The sequence below is a fragment of the Macaca thibetana genome, chromosome 14, assembly GCF_024542745.1.
Source record: "Macaca thibetana thibetana isolate TM-01 chromosome 14, ASM2454274v1, whole genome shotgun sequence".
Taxonomy (NCBI): Eukaryota; Metazoa; Chordata; class Mammalia; order Primates; family Cercopithecidae; genus Macaca; species Macaca thibetana.
The window spans coordinates 86,982,656-87,002,298 of NC_065591.1; the positions used below are offsets into that span (position 1 = coordinate 86,982,656).

Here is a 19,643-nt window from a genome sequence, read left to right on the forward strand (position 1 = left end):
CAGCTCATGTGGGTAAATACCAAAGAGCTCATTTGTGGGATTATACAGTAAGAGTATGTTCAGTTTTGTAAGAAACTGCCAAACTATCTCCTACCTATTACTTTCACTAGTAGGAAACCTTTTTTCCTCATGATCTACCCACGTATTTGTACAAAAGTTCACACATACTTATTTGCAGATTCCTCTCCTTGTTGTATTTGGCCTTGTTGCAATGTTGCCAGGGCAAGGTCAAGATTTCAAAAACAATCAGGAGCCAGAAGAACCAACCTTTCTTCAGAACTCCTACACTAGCTTATTGAGCAATCTTTCAGTAAATCATCTCTTTCCTCTGGCTGTCCACTTCCTTATTTGGGCAAAAGGAGCTCTTAGCTATTTGCACCTGTGCTAGAGTTGGCACACAACAAGTTCAGACCAAAGCAAACACAATTTGTGCTAAATAAATGTTGGCTATTATTACTATTACGTATAAGCCCACATTTGTAAGATGTGCATTAGAAACTACACTTGAATGCACACTTGCAGAGGTTGGTGTTCAGGTCTTGACTCTAAGATTTATTTTAAAATTTTAACTGTAGGTTTTGACAACCTGGTCACACTAAATTATTCATAAAGATTAACCATTACGCTGACTATTTTGTGTATGTGTAAGAAGTCCTTTCCAGATATTTAGAAATAACTTCACCCTGACATTTATTTCACTGAGCTGTGACCATATAGAAATTAGAAGTTGGGGTTTTGTTCAGTGTTTTAATTACCTATCATTGCTTTAAGTAGAAAACCACAAACAGTTGCTAGGAATTAGCTGCAGAGGTAAGTGGGAAGGAAACCCATCTGAATTGAACAGAACCAGGCTAAGGAACAGCCCCTCACTCCAGCTGCCCTGCGGATCCCACTCTGCTCACCAGCCTCTCAAAATGAAGTTTCTAACATTCTCTTGTTGCTCCTCATTGCCACTGATCTGTAGCAACTGTCGGGGTAACACCGGGGGACCTTCTCACTAATCTGCAGCGAGTGCTGGATGTTATGGAGATAAGCAGTTTCAGGTAGACAAAGGAGGGCAAGACCTGAGCACTGCAGGGAAAGGGCGTCATTGTTAGAGGTGCCACCTTACAAAAATGTAATATTTGTATTACTGGTATCCTGGCATTCAGTTTCCTTGTGTTCTAATAGTTCAGGGCCCTCCACCCAAAAAAGCACCACACCCAGGCCTGTAGATCTCTGAGAGCATCTTTTCCTGTTCTCACCACAATCTTTTATTTATTTATTTAATTTTGAGATGGAGTCTCGCTCTGTCACCCAGGCTGGAGTGCAATGGCACAATTTCTGCTGACTGCAACCCTCGCCTCCTGGGTTCAAGAGATTCTCCTGCCTCAGCCTCCTGAGTAGCTGGGATTATAGGTGCATGCCACCACACCCGGCTAATTTTTGTATTTTTAGTACAGGGGGGGTTTCACCATGTTGGTCAGGCTGCTCTCGAACTCCTGACCTCGTGATCTGCCAGCCTCAGCCTCCCAAAGTGCTGGGAGTACAGGTGTGAGCCACTGCGCCCAGCCAAAATCTTTTAATTTTTTTGACCCATCCCTCAGAGCCTCTTAAAAGATTCAGATTGCGTCTGTCTGTGTATTTCAGGATGCATTTATTCATTTACTCATTCAATAAATGTTTACTGAGCACCTACTCTTCCAGGCACTGTTCTTGGAATTGAGGACACAAGAGTGAAAAAGAGAAAGAAGTTTCAACTCTCTTGGAGCATCTATTCTCATTATCAAGAGTGATATAAAATAATGTGTCAAGTAATTGTAAGGACTATGAGGAAAAATAAAACAGAGTAAGGGGTTAGAGAGCAATAGGCTGCTTTATCTGATAGAATGGCTGGCGAAACCTCTGGGGAATGCAGTCTTTGAGCCTGTGACCACGGGAATGGGGCATCATTGTGGGCAGAGGACAAGTGAAAATGCCCTGAGATATGAACATGTGCTCACAGATTAGCAAAGGGGCTGGCATGTAGGAATGAGGGAGTAGGAGCCAAGGCAGGGATCTGAATGGGGGGATGAAGCAAGCATAAATGTCTTAACTCAGTTAATGCATACTCCTCTGGAAACCCCTGAGCAGTTGGAGTGGTTGATGTTTCAGGTAAGCAGGGGGTGGAGGAACTTGGGGACCACAGAGCTTTTGAAAGCGCTCATAATTCACAACCAACCCTGTGAATGGCTCTGTCTTTCCTACCAGATACAAATCTTATGAGAGAAGGAATTATACTTTTTGGTTCCCTGCTGTGTCAGCTAACACGACATGTATCTGACTCCTACTAGGCACTTCATACTACTGTCGAATTGGATTGGACTCTAGCAGTCACAGCAGATCCCTGGCATTCACTAAGCTAACAACAGTCACTTCAGCTGCTTATGAGCAACCTCAAATCAGAGGCTGCAGTAGGAATTTTCTGGAAAAACAGCTACTAGGTGGGAGTTCAGGTATGAGAGTCGAACAAGCAATAGATTTGGAGTATTAAGGCTATGCACTGGAAAACCCTGGCTCCAGATAAGGATAATATTTAGAAAAGTGCTAGGATTAGGAATTTGCAAAGATCTCAGGATCCATTCCTTGTGAATATCGAGTGTCTACTGAATAAGTTTCTCCCACCTGAGAAACTCCTTAGGAACCAAGTGGCCTAACCTTGCCTCTCATGATGATGTCACCTTAACTACACTTACACATGGCCATCTAAAATTGTAAGTACTTTACTTTACCTATAGTTTCATATTGTTGATTAGATCAGATTAATACAACTGACTGTTGTCTTTCTCTTTTTCCATGCAGTGAGAAGTCAATGAATATTGTTGATTAAATGAATAAATGACCTAAAACATCAATAAAAGTGAAAAAAGGGGCTAGCATAAGAAATAGCTAAAATACATAGTTCCCTCTTATAGCATTATTACTTTCACATTATCTTTTAAAATAAGATAACCAGTACTAAGCAGGGGTTGAAATAACTTGAAGAACCAGAGAATAAATCCTTTCTCATATTTGAATAAAAGATTTTCATTCATTCATCTATCCATTCATTCATTCATTCAACAAATATTGTTAATTAAGTACTCTCTCCATGCTAGGCACTGTACTAGATGCTAAGGATGGAACATAAGATGGAGATTATAGTCAGCTTGGATGGAGACACAGACAAGCAGGCACTCTCACCATGCTATAGCTTCTTCTAAGAAACCATAGCAATATCCAGGCTCTCCTCCATGCTGCTAGTTTCAGAACCCCTGGAGAAATGTGTCTTTTGCTGGGAGCAGTCAGCCTCAAGTTCAGTGCCAAAGCTACATGGGCTCTCAGAGCTGCTTCAGTCCATTCCTCGTCTCACTGCAGCCCTTTTGATCACTTTCTCCCAATCATGCTTGACAAATGGATACAGATCACCCTTCTTGGTAGCAACGGCTGCCTTAGGTACCTATATTCCTTTCCTGCCAGTTCTTCCAGGCACAGGATGAGCCTGTAGAGGTATGGGGGCTGATTTTGGTCACCCCATTGGCTGCCTCACTCTAGGAAGTGGGTGTGACTTACTGTCAACCCTCTCCTTTCCTCTGTCCATGCCATTGACATTACTTGGCTCCTTTAGGGAGCAGGGTCATTTAAATACCATTTGCTATGTTCCATTCTCTCTTCCCACTATCCAGCACCCTGCCGTATACTGAATGTGTCCCACCAAAATTCATATGTTGACACCCTAATCCCCAAGTGATGGCATTTGCAGGTGGGGTCTTTGGGAGGTTTTTAGGTCATGAGGGTGAAGTCTTTATGAGTGAGATTAATGCTCTTCAAAGAAGAGATACAAGAGAGATTTCACTCTCTGTCACGTGAGGACATAGCAAAAAGGTGGCTGTCTGTAAACCAGGAAGAGGGCCTTCATCAAGAGCCCGACCATGCTGACACCTTCATCTCAGACTTCCCAGCTTTAGCACTGGGAGAAAAGAGTGCTTGTTACTTAAGCCCCCTAGTCTAAGGGAATTTGTTATTGAGGCCAGAGCTAAGACAGCCCCCAAGGAATGCTCTAGGGGAGTGGGAAAAAGGAATAAAGAAAGAAATTATGAGTATCCATAATGTGCCAGGAACTGTGTCTAGCACTTTCTTTTTTTTTTTTTTTTTTTTTTTTTTTTTTTGAGACGGAGTCTTGCTCTGTCGCCCAGGCTGGAGTGTAGTGGCCAGATCTCAGCTCACTGCAAGCTCCGCCTCCCGGGTTTACGCCATTCTCCTGCCTCAGCCTCCCGAGTAGCTGGGACTACAGGCGCCCGCCACCTTGCCCGGCTAAGTTTTTGTATTTTTTAGTAGAGACGGGGTTTCACCGTGTCAGCCAGGATGGTCTCGATCTCCTGACCTCGTGATCCGCCCGTCTCGGCCTCCCAAAGTGCTGGGATTACAGGCTTGAGCCACCGCGCCCGGCCTGTGTCTAGCACTTTCTATACCTCATTCATTTCCTCTCCCAATAGCTCAGTCTGTGGAGTTTTGAACCCTAGCTCCACTATTGATTAGCATGACTGTGGGCAAGTGACTCACAACTCCAAGGCCCAAGTACCTGGAGAGAAAGAGCAGCAGGCTCATTGCTAGTATATACCCTGTGTCTAAACCCAGCTCTGCGCTTGTAAACTGGTTGCTTTGGCAAGCAGCTTCATCTCTGTGTATTTCAGCTCCTTCTTCCCTAAAATGGAACGATAACAGCAGCACCCAGGACAATAGGGTTGTTGTGAAGTCTAAAAAGCTACAAGATACTTTGAGTAGTAAAGAACCCAAGGCAAGAATGAGCAATTATTTCACATCTTGTTGTTGAATATTTTTAAAAAGTGTAACTTGAGCATAGTGTTTGGCAGGAAGAAACACACATCAAAGTCTTGCTATTGTTGATGTTTTTATTATTATCATTTTATTATTTTAATAGTAATATCATTACTTTTATTGCTATTGCTATTGTTACTTTCAGGCTTGGAGGTGATAGAACCGCTATCTTCTCTATGGAAGCACTTGAAGAGAGAATGACAAAGCACAAGTCCTCCAGCTCCTTGTCACCTAAGTATGGGCTGGGATCCTGCAGCATGGGCATCACTTGCAAGCTTGTTAGAAGTGCAGAAGCTCAGACTCCAGCCCTGACCTATGACTCAGATCTGCATTTGTAACTAATCCTCCCAGGTAAATCAAGGACAAGTTTATGGTTGAGAAGCACTGCTCTGGCACATTGGTTCTCAGCCTTGGCTTCCCATTAGAATCGTATTTGAAACATACTAATGCCTGGGCCCCCATCCCCTTGCTCCCCAAGAAATTCTGTTTTAATTGGCAGGAGTACAATGGTTTAAAAGCTCCCTGAGTGACACTAACAGGCACTGAAGGTTGAGAACCACCCATCTAGCATTTGGTCCATGGGGAGTTTGGCTGCAGGCGTAGATGGGAGTCTAGTTTCTTCAGCAACTGCCAGTGGGAGTTCTGGTTTGTTTTCCTTCTTTTCAGGCCCTAAAGGAAGTGGAAGTACAAAGAGACATGAAGAGGGCACATTCTTCTCTCCCCGCACCCACCCTTCCCCCGTCTTCATTCCAGCTAAGAGGACACGTGACAAGGCTGGGACAGGCTTGTTGGCCAATGCTTCTGTTTCTCTGTGTTGCTCGTCACAGCATCCAAGCTGTACTGGCTGGCCGTGTCTCTCTCACTCAAGTCACTGTGCCAACTGGGCTTGGCTTTTCTGTAGTGGAAGCTTGTTTTTCCTTGAAATGAGGTCCTTCTTGCTTTTCTGTTTTTGCCCACTGCTCACAGCACCCGGAAGTTCCTTGGTTGGAGAAAACTCGACCAGAGAGCTCCTCTCAACCTCTCAAGTGAGACTCTTGACCCCTGGTGGAAAATTCAAAATCCCAGCAAGCTCTGGCAAGTTATCTAAGTGAGTGTTGCTATCAGGACAATGGCTCGTGCCTCATGATAAGGCCAAGGAATTGGGCAGTGGAGGTGACTGTTGTTGTGTGGGGATGAGGGCCATGTGGCTGTCATTTTTTGAATATTCAAGAGAAGCTTGGAACTTGGAATTTTATTTTAAAATCTTCAGGTTTTTCAATGTTGGCAGCTGATTCAAAAGACTTAGAAACCCTCCTGGCCAAATTGACCTGTTGGCCCACTGACCTCTGAAACATGCCCTGTTTTCTAAATGACCCATCTGGGTTGGGAAGTTGCCCCAAGCCATGGAGACTAACTTAAATAATCTCACTCTACTTCTGGCACCGGTAGAAAAGGTAAAACATCTGGGGTCTTCTGAGTCATGTGTCCAAAGGTTTTTAATTCAGGTGACTTGTTCTGGGCTTGTTAGTCAGGCAGATCCTCTGCCAAAGAAATGCCCTCCTATGCCCAGGCCCATGAGTGGCTGTTTCTAATGGCACTATCCAGGTCATCTGTGTGTTCTGGGGTCACAGTGGACCTCTACATCTGACCTGGGGTCAAATATTGTAGGAGTTGTGCAGAGTATGTCATATTGCCCTGGGAGAGCTGAACAGATGGGAAGAAAGAAAGCCTTACACTCTTCAGTCTTCTCCCTCCCCTCCTGTCCTCCCTTCCCTAAATAATAGACAGCCAAGCATTTGACAGAGCTCCTTGTTCAATGCTGCATGTCTCTGCTAGCGATCAAATGTTTCTCCCTCAATATTCTCTTTATACAAGATGATGTGACTTGAGTTTGTTGCTAATATTAGATTTGCAACAGATGCCCTCATTGTTGGGTCCTGGGTACATGCAGAGCAGATTAATAATCCAAAGACAAAGGCCTCAAACGCCCAGTGACTTTAACAGCAAAACTTGCTGCAAGGGACAAGGGCTCACTCTGCACTGGGCAAGGTGAGGGGGACGGGCCTGCGAAAGACCCAGAAATTGAGTCCACCATCTAGATGCCATTGGAAATGTAGGCGGAGCTCTTGGTGGGAGGTGGAAGGAAGCACCAGGAAGAGGCATCTTCAAGGGGTCACAAGCAATAATATTCAGGTCTATGGTGAAAATGACAAGTCATCTAGTCATCCCTGGTGGTCAAAATTTGGACCCAGGGGAACCAGGTAGCAAGCCTAAGAATTCAATAGATATGTCAATGGACATGGCCAATGTCATGGTTCCTTCTGCTCCTTTTCATTTTTCTTAATAAAGACTTTTTAGACAAATCGTGAACCTCCATGGTTACAAACCAAGAACCTCCTGGGTCTAAGCATGAACCACTTGGGATTTTCTGCTCCCCTCCTGCTTCATCTTCAGAATGCTCTCATCTCACTTCTACAAGGGAGGTGTTTCTTAATATCTACCAATGTGCTTTTTTTTCCTAATTTTATTTAGTTGCCTGAACCTTATGGAAGTTAACATTGCACACCGTGAAAGATGATGTGTCTATCTCTCTTTGTTGCCTCCTACACATAGGCATTTTCTTAAGGAGTGTTCCTCTGCCCACAACGATCCCACTGCTATTGCATTGGAAAACTGCCTGAGACTTAATCAAAGTCAATGGATCAAGGGTATTTTGGTCTTAGGGGGGTGTACTGGAAAGGTTCTGTATTTTAAAGGTCCTATCTTGATTTGGAATTGAATCATCAGGTTGAATGCTGAACCTAACCAATTTATAAACCAAACTTGCTCTTTCTGAAATTATAAACCAGAGTCCCAAAAGACTTGTCTTGTAAGTTCCAGATTTTCTTAATTCTATGTTTTCTCTAAGTGAAACTCTATCCATCTACTTATAGAGATGAAAGAAAGGACTAGCATTTATTGAGTTTTGCTATAGGTTAGATGCTTCATATTGGTTATCTCATTTAATTCTCATGTCAATAACACAAAATAGGTATTATTATTCCCATTTTACAGATGAGGAATTTGAGGCTCAGAGAGCTCAAATAGCTTGTAAGTGGCCAAGCTCAAATTTAAACCAAAACCTCCTGATGCCAAGACCTATGTTTTTTCCATTTGTGTTGCGGGAAGTCAGGGACCCTGAACAGAGGGACCAGCTGAAGCCATGGCACACGAACATAAATTGTGAAGATTTCATGGACATTTATTAGTTCCCCAAATTAATACTTTTATAATTTCTTATGCCTGACTTTACTGCAATCTCTGAACATAAATTGTGAAGATTTCGTGGACACTTATCACTTCCCCAATCAATACTCTTGTAATTTCCTATGCCTGTCTTTAATCTCTTAATCCTATCATCTTCGTAAACTGAGGAGGATGTATGTCGCCTCAGGACCCTGTGATGATTGCATTAACTGCACAAATTGTTTGTAGAGCATGTGTGTTTGAACAATATGAAATCTGGGCACCTTGAAAAAAGAACAGGATATCAGTAATGTTCAGGGAACAAGAGAGATAACCTTAAACTCAGACTGCCGGTGAGCCGGATGGAACAGAGTCATATTTCTCTTCTTTCAAAAGCAAATAGGAGAAATATCGCTGAATTCTTTTTCTCAGCAAGGAACATCCCTGAGAAAGAGAATGCGCCCCTGAGGGTAGGCCTATGAACGGACCCCGTGGGGGCGGCTGTCTTTTACGGTCGAAGCTGAAGGGATGAAATAAGCTCCCGTCTCCTGTAGTGCTCCCAGGCTTATTAGGATGAGGAAACTCCTGCCTAATAAATTTTGGTCAGACAGGTTGTCTGCTCTCAAACCCTGTCTTCTGATAAGATGTTATCAATGACAATACGTGCCAACTTCATTAGAAATTTTAATTTCACCCCATCCTGTGGTCCTGTGATCTTGCCCTGCCTCCATTTGCTTTGTGATATTTTATTACCTTGTGAAGTATGTGATCTCTATGACCCACACCCTATTCGTGCACTCCCTCCCCTTTTGAAAATTGCTAATAAAAACTTGCTAGTTTTACAACTCAGGGAGCATCACCGAACCTGCCGACATGTGATGTCTCCCCTGGACACCCAGCTTTAAAATTTCTCTCTCTTGTACTCTTTCCCTTTATTTCTCAGACCATCTGACGCTTAGGGAAATAGAAAAGAACCCATGTTGAATATTGGGGATGGGGTTTCCCCGATACATTTGTCTGTCTTTTTCTTTGGTAGTCTTTTATAATTCCCTGATGCTGTTACATGTTGACTAAGACAGACACATACAGACTTAGAGATGGGACTAAATGTTTTCCCTAATTTTTTTCCTACCAATTAAAATAAACAGCAGCTGATTTAACTCATAATTAAAACGAAATGGTTACTTAGGCAGATGTATTTCTGAAATAAATGTGTAAAGTTCTGTGTGGAAAATAGAGATGACCTGGTGGTAAGCAGAGATTGTGGGTTCCAGGATGGCTGAGACCATGTTGTATATCCTCTGTGGCCTCAGCAGTCTGCACTGAGCCTGGCCTGTGGGGTCCACTCACTATTTACTGAATGAAGGAATAAGTTTCTCCTCTATCCACATCCATATTGATGTGAAGTCTGATATTAGTTTTTTCTATATAATGTGGTAAAAGACCCAAAACATAAAACTAATCATCCTAACCATTTTTTAAGTGTTAAGTATATTCACATTGTTGTGAGAAAGATCTCAAGAACTTTTTCATCTTGCAAATTTCAATTTCTATACCCATTAAACAACTGCTATTATTTTTAAACATCCACATTTAGCTTTACTAGAAAGAAGACAGCTCTGCCCACATTTCAGGTAAACATGACTCAACCTTCTGCTGCTTATGCATCAGCAACTCTCTTGACTCAGTAAAACACTGTCTGTTGCCCACACATGGGTTCAGCCAGGCAGGCTGTCTTTGATTTGGTCATTATTAGAAAAATAAATCAGGCATTTTAACCCCAATAGGAACTACTCCTCAGCTTCCTCACCTTTCCTGGTAACCTAAACTGGATTAGCTTCCTCATTTGCCAATTCCTTATACGTGCTAGAGAGACAAGAGAGGAGAGCCAAACAAGTAGCTTTAGGGGCCTAAAAATTAATTGTTATTCTAGTTTGTGAACCATGTTTCCACATATCTCATAATTAAGTATGATTTTCCACCATTCCCATTGTCTTTCCAGAGCTTCTCTTCCTAAATTATACTTCTCTGCAACATAACACACAGTACTTCCCTTATCAGAGCATTTCTCACGCTGTATTGTAATTGCTTGTCTGTCTGTCCTCCCTACCATACTTCAAGTTCTGTGATGCCAAGGTCTGTGTCAGTCTTGCAGTGGAATGAAGATGGGTCTAGCATGAACTCAATGTTACAGAACTCACCAGCTGCATGAAGATTCCTCTGCTTTGCTCTGCCCTAGTCTAAGGCAAAGCCACTTGCCAATAATTGGTTAGCTTGTGTTTTCTCTTCTGGTTGCCCACATGGCACTGAGAGGTGCTGGCATGAATGCCAGGAGAGCAGGAACTAGGCTAAACTTTGCTTCCCCTAAACACCCAGCATCGCCATTGCTGGCTCATGGTAGATGTTCAAAAAACATTCTGAGGATGAATGAATGAATTAGAGCAATGAAAACCCAAATGAAGTTTCATAAAGAAGGTTTTATTCTTTCACTCATCTACTCACTCACTGTATTAGATGCTTACTCTATAGTAGGCACTATGCTCATGACTAAGGGGAAAGGTAGCAGTTATTAAATGGGGTTACTGGCTTAATAGGCATAATTAGAAGGGGCTCTTAACCTCATAGAGGGGTGGAGGGAGTGAAATTGAGGACATGCTTGTCAGGAAGGTGAGTGATTGAGGAAGTGATGGTTAGCTAGATTGTTGGGATAAAAAAAAAAAAGCTAAGCTAGATGAAATGAGTAAAGGGATGAGAATAGGTGGTGAGAATTCCAGGACAAGGGAAGTAGTTTATGATGCAAATTTTCAAAGACTAGAGAGAGCATCAGGCTGAGTTCAGTGGCTCAAATCTCTAATCCCAGCACTTTGGAAGGCCAAGGCAGGTGGATCGCTTGAGCTCAGGAGTTCCAGACCAGCCTGGGCAATATAGCAAAACCCTGTCTTTACAAACAATATAAAAATCAGCCGATGTGGTGGCTACACTTGTAGCTGCAGCTACTAAGGAGGGTGAAGTGAGGGGATCGATTGAACCCACGAGGTTGAGGCTGCAATGAGCTGTGATTGCACCATTGCACTCCAGCCTAGGTGACAGAGAGAGACCCTGTCTCAAAAACAAAACAAAAGAGAGAACATTGTGCATTCATGGAAACACAAGAAGCTGAGCATGTGGGCAAGGTGGGAGTGGAGAAAGATGAGGCCTGGGAGGGAAAGGCCAGGTCTCTGGGGTCATGGAAGTCAGCTAGTATGTCTGGCTGCATCCCAAGGCAAATGGAGAGTGATTAAAGTGCTGTAAGGGTAGGGTGACATCATCAGATTTATGTTAGGAAGTCATCCTAGCTGGAGAGTGGATTAGAAGGGATGATGGAATAAAAACTGGGCATGACAAATGAGGATGGCTTGGTCAAAGGTGTGACGGTAGGGATGCAATTATCATCACAGCAGTGAGGCAGGGGAAAGAAGTGTCTAGTTGGGCTCATATTTTTAAATAACTTTGGACAGAACCAACCAAACCACAGAAGCGCATGTCAAATGTTTTATTCCACATCAGCCATTACGTTTCATCCTCAAGCCTTTGCTGAAGGCTGTGGAACGTTGTTAGCTTTGGCTGGGTCTGAGTGCAGAGACCTAAGAGGATCTGGTTTGAAACCTCTTTTCCTTTGAGAAGAGAGTCAGTGACCAAATGTAGAGACAGCAGTGAATTATTGATGGACCTACAAGTTTTACACATACAGATGTTGCTTAAGACAGTTTTCCCCTAGAATCAGCAGTTAGCAAATGTGTTAATTAGATCAAGTCACCCCTCCCTACCTTGTAGTTTGTTCCAGAATCTTGGGGTGAGAACATTTGTAATTTGCAAAAGTAATATTTTATCTGTGGAAGACAAGCACACGGAAGAAAAATCTATTGTCTTGTACTATAAACTAAAGAATATAAAGTAAACGAAATCATCCTGGCTGTGGGATGTACAAATGTTCAGTGTTATAACGTGTGTCAGTCACTGACAGAGGGCTGGGGGAAAAACTAGACTCTGCCACGGGGACTGAGTGGCGGAGATATTTATGCTTATCAAAGGTGGAGGGCAGGGATCAAGAAATTTTGAGAAAGTGAATTAAAGTCTATACATACTTTAGTCATAAAGGCCAACAATGTATTATACTTTCCGCATTGGTAAAATACAACATAATCATACTTGGCATCTAATCACTCCAGATTTTGTGGTAGCCACTGGGATCCACCAACCACCTTTGTCCTAGGAGTACATGATTTAATAAAGAAGACAGATACAGGGATCATTAACACTCTACCATGATAAGTATCATAAGAGATACATATTTAAAGAACTCAGAGAAGAGAGGGATTGATTTCTAGTTGTTCAACTGTGTTTATATATCTTTATGATTGACATCATAAGTCAACACTGGGGAACCCTATACTCAACCTTATAAAATAATGTAAATATTTTTAAAATCCTATAAAACCTATAATCCTCCCAGCATCATCCCTGTGGGAGGACTTGATTGAAGCCTACAAGGATGAGATGACTGAGATACTAGTACCAGATGATCAGAGTCATCATCCAGATCAAAGGGGACTTCAAGTCTAGCCTCTTCTGTGACATTACACTAAATGTGTCCCCTCCTTTTTCTAAAAACTAAGATACAAACTTTGGTTTCATTTCTGGGACCAAACATAGTCAACATTTTCGGCATTAAAACCTGTAAGAAATTTGTTCTTAAGTTCCAACGTATAATCTCTTGAATAGCTTCCTTCTTTATGGCCTCATTTTACAGATGTGCTGTGAGTTAAAAGAAAAGGCCAGGCTTGGGAATCAGAGACCTGTTTCAAATCTGCCTCAGGGCTCACTGGCTGTGCCAGCTTAGGCAAGCATCAACAGGCTCTGTCCTCAGTCCCTGTAGTGGCACACTGGAGAAACAGATGACATCGTAAGATGAGTACAGGCCTTGGCCCTGGGTAGCTGCCCTGACCCTATCTCTGCTGCCACCATCCTACCATCCTAGTCCAAGCTACCATCTCTCATCTGGATTGTGGCAATTGTGGGGTGTTTTTCTTTTTCTTTTTTCTTTTTTTTTTTGAGACAGAGTCTGGCTCTGTTGTCCAGGCTGGAGTGCCGCGGTGTGATCTCAGCTCACTGCAACCTCCGCCTCCCGGGTTCAAGCTATTCTCCTGACTCTGCTACCCGAGCAGCTGGGATTACAGGGGCCTGCCACTACACCCAGCTAATTTTTTGTGTTTTTAGTAGAGAAAGGTTTCACCATGTTGGGCAGGCTGGTCTCGAACTCCCGATCTCAGGTGATTCGCCTGCCTCAGCCTCCCAAAGTGCTGGGGTTACAGGTGTGAGCCACCCATTTATTCTGGGCCACTTCAATCTACCAGTCTCACCCTGAGAGCGAAAAGGATAGAGTCACCACCTTTAAAAGATGAAAATCCTCAACATGATTTATAATATTTTTCTGCAAACTGCAGGTCATGAACCATTACTGGCTCATAGAAACAATTTAGTGGGTCAAGACCAGCACTTTTTTAAAACAGTGAAGTAGAACAGAAATATGAAATTGTAATGCCAATCATAAGCATAAGAATTATTTCATGAAACTTTTCTCATTATGGGCCTTCTCAAAAAGTGTTTGAAGGCCTCTGGCCTGTAATACCCTGAGTAATACGACCCTTGCCTCCTCCTTTAGCTCCACTTCCCATCATCCCCACGCAGTTCTCTGCTCTTTACCCACACTAGCTTTCCTTAAATTCCTCCAACACATCATGTTTCTTTCTGTGGGAGACCACTTAGCACATGGTTTTCCTCCTTGCCTAATGTCATCCTTCAGGTCTCAGCTCGGATTCCATTTCTTCAGGCAAACCTTCCCGGATTACATCCTGAACCCCTGCAGCTGTCAGGGTCTCACAGATCTGCGTTCAGTTTTTAGTTATCCCTTTAATAGCATGTTTCCTCGGTGAGTGACAAGCTTTCCCACTAGGCTGTCTTTGTGACCGCAGGGGCCCTGTTCTTGTTTACCCCTGTGGTAATCCAGTGCCTATCTCAGGCTGGCACCTAGGCATTCAGAGGGATAAATGAAGGAAAGAATTGGCCAACCTGTTGACCAGTGACATTGGCTGGCCTCCTTCCTTGCTTGGTATCGGTTTTGTCTCTAACCCTTGCACCGAGAAAACCACACAGGGTTGTACTGTCTGCCCAGTTCAGGAACTTCCTTTAACAGTATTTCTTTACTCTCTGAGTTTCTGGTGAGCTCAAAAACAAAACAAAATACTGCAAGAAAATTGTATGCGTGTGCTGGCCGTTGAGCACTTCGGTGGAGAGTGGGAGAAGGATCTTCATAAGATTTCAGAGGGGAACTCTGCCCATCCACTCCGAACCAGCTGCAGCTCCGTGAGCATCTCACGCCACCCCTCTGCATCCCCAGGGCTGCCGTGGGGCGCGCGCGATCAGCAAGCTTCTTGGCGCCCAGTCCATGCGACTATCTCTTCCCAGTCCCTGGACTAGGCCTGCCCCACTCGGATTCTCCACTCTTGGTAGCGCGCGTCCCCGCGGACTGCTGAGACCAGGCGGCGCGGCGGCAGGTGACCCGCTTCTCCAGTCCCGGGCGCAGCCCAGGGGACATTGTCAGCAACGCGGAGCCCGGCCCTGGGCCTCTGCAGCCATCTTCAGGGAGAGAGGCGCGGCCTCCGGACGCGGATCCGCCCCCGCCGCCCGGGTTGCCCCGCCCGGCTCCGCAGAGCGCGGCGCCTGGGTTCCGACTTCCCTTCCCTACCCTGCTAGGCTGCGTCGCGCGCTCACCGCCCAGCCCGCAGAGCTCGCGCCGCGGCAGCCTAGCCGCTCGGCCCCGCCGCGCTCGCAGAGGCCGCCATGGGCACTGCGCGCTGGTTCGCGCTGGGCAGCCTCCTCGCCCTGGCTAGGCTGCTGGAAGGCCGGCTCGTGGGCGAGGAGGAAGCCGGCTTTGGCGAATGTGACAAGTTCTTCTACGCCGGGACCCCGCCTGCGGGGCTGGCGACCGATTCCCACGTGAAGATCTGTCAGCGCGCGGAGGGCGCTGAGCGCTTCGCCACCCTCTACAGCACTCGGGACCGCATCCCCGTGTACTCCGCGTTCCGCGCCCCGCGCCCTGCGCCCGGCGGCGCCGAGCAGCGATGGTTGGTGGAGCCGCAGGTAAGCGAGGTGGTTCCCGAGCCGGGGACCGTGCCGCTGGACTTGCCCCCAGGGGCGCTTTGCGGCTACCGCGAGGGGCCGGGCCGGGAACAGCAATCCCTACGCCTTCGATGCCTTGGGCCAAGAAACTCGGGTTCCAGATCCACCCCGTTGCGTCCCCGGAGTTTAGCCTGCCTCGCCCTCTGTCGAGGCTACAATAAGAGCCTGGCGATCTGCGAGCCTTCACTTCACTTCATGAGTTGCAGGGGCGGGAGGTCCCCTGTGGGAGGAGGTCTCCCTACATTTCTGAGCAGACATCCGCAGTGTTTCATTCCTGAATAGTGAAGAGCGTGAGACAGAGACCCTGGAGACCGTTCAGATTCGCAGAAAGCCTACGCTGGGCGCTCACAGGCCTTCGTGCAAGTTACTGTCATAGCACTTATTTGGAGGTGGGTAGGTGGGCATTTTCATCCCCATTTTACAGAAGAGGAGATTAACCCAGGGCGTCGAAGAGACTTGCGGAAGACCACCCAGTTAATAAGATGGGGCAGGTCTTTTGTCTAGAAATTCACTGTCTTTTCTACTAAGTAAAGCTTCTCTACTGCAGAGCTTATCCTAGCCTGAAAATCCTTCCTCTACACACGGCATTGAGTAAATTCGATCTGCGGTTGTGTTGAATTAGAACAATAAAATAAAGATACAGATTTTTAGAAACGCAATGGGATAGTTACAAATGATAGGGAAACAATGACTACCTCCAACTGATGGAAAGATAAGCCAGTTTTTCCTGACTCTTCATATCTATATTATCATACCACTAGGAAATCATGTCACCTCTCATGGTGTTCTGTCCCATCTGGTAAAGGTGAACAAACACTTGAGAAGCCCTCAGAGTCTTCCGAACCTGCTTTCTTGCTCTTAACACATCCTGACTTACCTCTGCTCAGTTGATCTCCTCTCTAGAACACCCTGCCAGGCTCCCCTTTCCCTCTCACCAGCCTCCCACCCCTGTCCAGGCTGCTGGGGGAGGAGCTGACCCAACGGCTCTCCCTTTCCTGAGGACCACAGCTGCCCAGGACCACACCAGTGGACAGGAGGCTGGCTTTCAGGTGCTTTATTCAGAGCCTGTGGATTGTAATCTCATTGAGATGTTTCTAGCTCTGAGGTCTTGGCCAGGTCTCAAACAATCTGCACCTAGTTTTCTTATCTTCCTCACATCCTTCCACTTACCTCAATTGTTGATAACACCTGTTGAGATCAGGTATGTGAAAAAGACGTTGTCAATTGCACACACAAGATCCATTTAAATCCAAAATTAGTTTTCCTCCAGCTGTACCCCTAGAGCTCACAGGGTGTTGCCCACCTCTTGTCTTGCACTGTGATTGTGTGCCTGTGAAGAGAACAAATGACCTGGTCCTTTCCCTTGATCTCATGGATAGCTTGGGGAGACAGAACATACGTTTGAGGAAATCATGGGAATGCATGCTAAACAAATTTCAGTTAAATTCAGAACACATTTAGTGATCTCCTGCTGTGTGCCAGACATTTGGGATGCCAAGAGATCTGAGTGCCGTTCTAGAACAAAGGTTACCTGATCTGCAGGTGGAGTTTTCTGGGTGGAGAGGTGGTGTAGCATTTGATTAGAGCCATGCTATGTGGGTTCAAATCCTAGTTGCTCCGCTGACTAGCTATGAACTTGGGCAAGTTAAATTGGAGATAATAGCATAGGGTGTTGTGAGATTTAATGAGTTACTATATACAAAGTTCTCAGATGTGTGACACATGAGTACTAGCTGTTGCTATGACACGGGCAAAAAAACCATAATTTAATAAAGGTGAACAAAGTTCTATTAGATTTAATCTGTCTTTGAGGTGATGGAAGCAAGCCTTAGGGTCAGGATGACATTTGTGCTTTGTGTGGAAAGATAAGGCAGAGTTTAGAAGGGAGGCAAAGAAGAGGACATTTCAAGCAGAGGGAACAGACATCAGGAGTGAGAAAGGCATGGCAGATTCAGGGATTTGTGCATGGAGAAGTTGGAACAGGTAAACTAATACAAATAGATTAATGTACTCAGTTGCTCAGAATAAAAGGGAATCACGGAAGGGAGGGATCAGGTGGGGAGGAGCCGTCAAGGAAGGCTTAGGGAGGCAGAGCCATTTATGCAACTAGGGAAGGAGTGAGTCATAAAGGAGCATAGTTTGCCAGAAAGAAGTAAAGGGAACCAGGTAACATGGATTCCGTGGGTGGGATAATGAGGAAGGGGACTGTGGAGATTAAAGAAGATGGGAAGGGAGGGCGGAAATAGTTACAAATGGCAGCTTGAGAGGTAAGATGTACTGTAGTTCTGAAAAGTACAAGGGGCCTGAGCTCTTACTGTGCTGAGAGGTCAGAATGGTCACTGTGGCTGAGCACTGCAGGATGCTTTTCCCTGCAAGATGGATGGCCTCCCACACCCACCCACTCAACCCCAAGTCAAATCAGCCAGGATCCAGAGAGTATTGGGAGAGATGGAGGGAGGAGGAGGTGCGACGTACAGCTGGGCCTGCAGTGCACTGCAGCAAACCTGCCCCCCTGCTGCCTACTCCCTGAGGCCTTGCCTCCTTGCCAAGATCCCCACTGCAGAAAGATGCTCAGGGCTCAATGTGTACCATTGGCTGCTTCCAAGCACTTTCTAATGCTGAGTCTCCTTGTGCCCACATCACCTTTTTGTGAGGTCAGTGTTGCCAAGAGGCCCTGCACACGGGAGGAAGAGGCAGGAGACCAAAGGAACTCAGTGCTTGCCTCCAGTGATGAGTCAGGCAGGGCAGCAGTGACACTGAGTTCCCAAAGCCCAGTTCAGTAGCTTTTGAGGCCACACTGCAGTTTCTCTCTGAAAACAATCTCCTAAGTCAAAGATCACAGAAACTTAGTCACTCTGGTGCTTAAAATCTGTAAAGTGTTGCCTGCCCAACCCCTACAGGACAAAGTTCACACTGCAGAATGCAGTTTATAGACCCTCCATAGCCTAGCTCCTGTCTCCTGCTCCAGTCTGGTTTCTCACCATGCCCCACCCTCATATTTTATGTTCTAGCATTATCCAGCTGCCTGGAGTTCCTCTCATAAACCAGACTGTTTGTGATGTCTGTTTCTTAGCTCATGCTGATTCCCTTTGCCCAAATTCTCTTTCTACACGGACCCCATCTTATCCTTCACTTCCTGCTCTTACTCCATCCTTTAAGACTCTGCTGAGGTGTCACCTCCTCCAGAAAGAATTCCCCACCTAAATTGTATCCACCTCCCGAGTTAGGTCCTCCCCTTCAGTGCTCTTATAATTTTTCTATTTTCATACCTACCATATTGTTTTATAATTATCTGCTTATGTATCTGTCTCCCCAACTTGAGCCCTTGAGGAATGATGACTGCATCTTACTCATTCTTTTCCTAGTGCCCAGCTTATAGAAAGCACGTGATAAGTGTTGAATCAAATACTTTGATGTTGGGAGGATCAATCAGGCAGCAGCAGGTGAGATTTCTGCTTGAGTTTTCTCCGTGGGGTGCTTCCTGTTTCAGAAGCTTGCCCCGTGGCTGTCCAGCAACTGCTGTTACGAACGTGGTCCCTGTGCAGCACGGGAACCCTGCTCTGAAGCCACTCCATCAATCTTAGCTTTGGCCTTTGAAAGTATCCCAAATGGTTTTGATCTCTGCTCTGCCTAGAGGAGATGATATGGAGGGGTTCTAGTCAAGACTCCAGAAACCTGAGAACTGGATTCTGGTTTAGTGCAGGAAGCCTCAAACCTTTTAGTTTGTCGACTCCTTTCCACTTAATGGAAAAATTTTTAGATAAGATACCAATGATGCCTTTCTAAAGTGCATTGCTGATTTATGCCAGAAGCCAACGTATAAAGCTTTATTATTTTATAAACGTGGAACTAACTGACTATATAAGGTTTCAAAGTGCATTGCTGATTTATGCCAGAAGCCAACATATAAAGCTCTGTCATTTTATAAACATGGAAGAAACTGAATATGTAAATTATATAATATTTATTATATATTTTATGTATTCATTATATAATATATATCATTTAATATATAATTTATATATTCAGTAATAATAGTGTATATTTGTTCAATCTTACAAAAATACTGTGAGGTAGATATTATCTTCTTCATTGTAGAAATGAGGAAACTGGCTCAGAGAGGTTAACTGAGGTGTTTAAGGTCACACAGCTTATTTCTGAACTCATTACTGAGTACTCTTCTGATACACCATGGAGATTCTTTGATCTCACAATGGATCCACTGCATTAATGGTTTTAGGACTTTAATTCTCATCTTTTATGTGAGAATTCTAATTTCTACTCCACTTCTATTTTCTGACAGTCATAGGACAAGTGGGAGCACTTATTTGGCTGCATAAAGGCTGCTGAAGTGTCCGTGACTGTGGAATGAAGGGGATATTCTG

At 44.8% G+C, this 19,643-nt stretch overlaps 2 protein-coding genes across 3 annotated transcripts in view; one reads left to right on the forward strand and one right to left on the reverse strand.

Moving 5' to 3' along the window:
* Positions 1–19,643, reverse strand: part of CWC15 (CWC15 spliceosome associated protein homolog) — a 408,388-nt gene that overhangs the window by 139,616 nt on the left and 249,129 nt on the right. The window lies entirely within an intron of this gene.
* Positions 14,809–19,643, forward strand: part of ENDOD1 (endonuclease domain containing 1) — a 42,416-nt gene continuing 37,581 nt past the window's right edge. Inside the window, exon 1 of the mRNA XM_050758049.1 lies at positions 14,809–15,219. Within this exon, the coding sequence (XP_050614006.1) occupies positions 14,920–15,219 (300 nt within the window). The 5' untranslated portion in view covers positions 14,809–14,919. The remainder of the gene's footprint in view (positions 15,220–19,643) is intronic.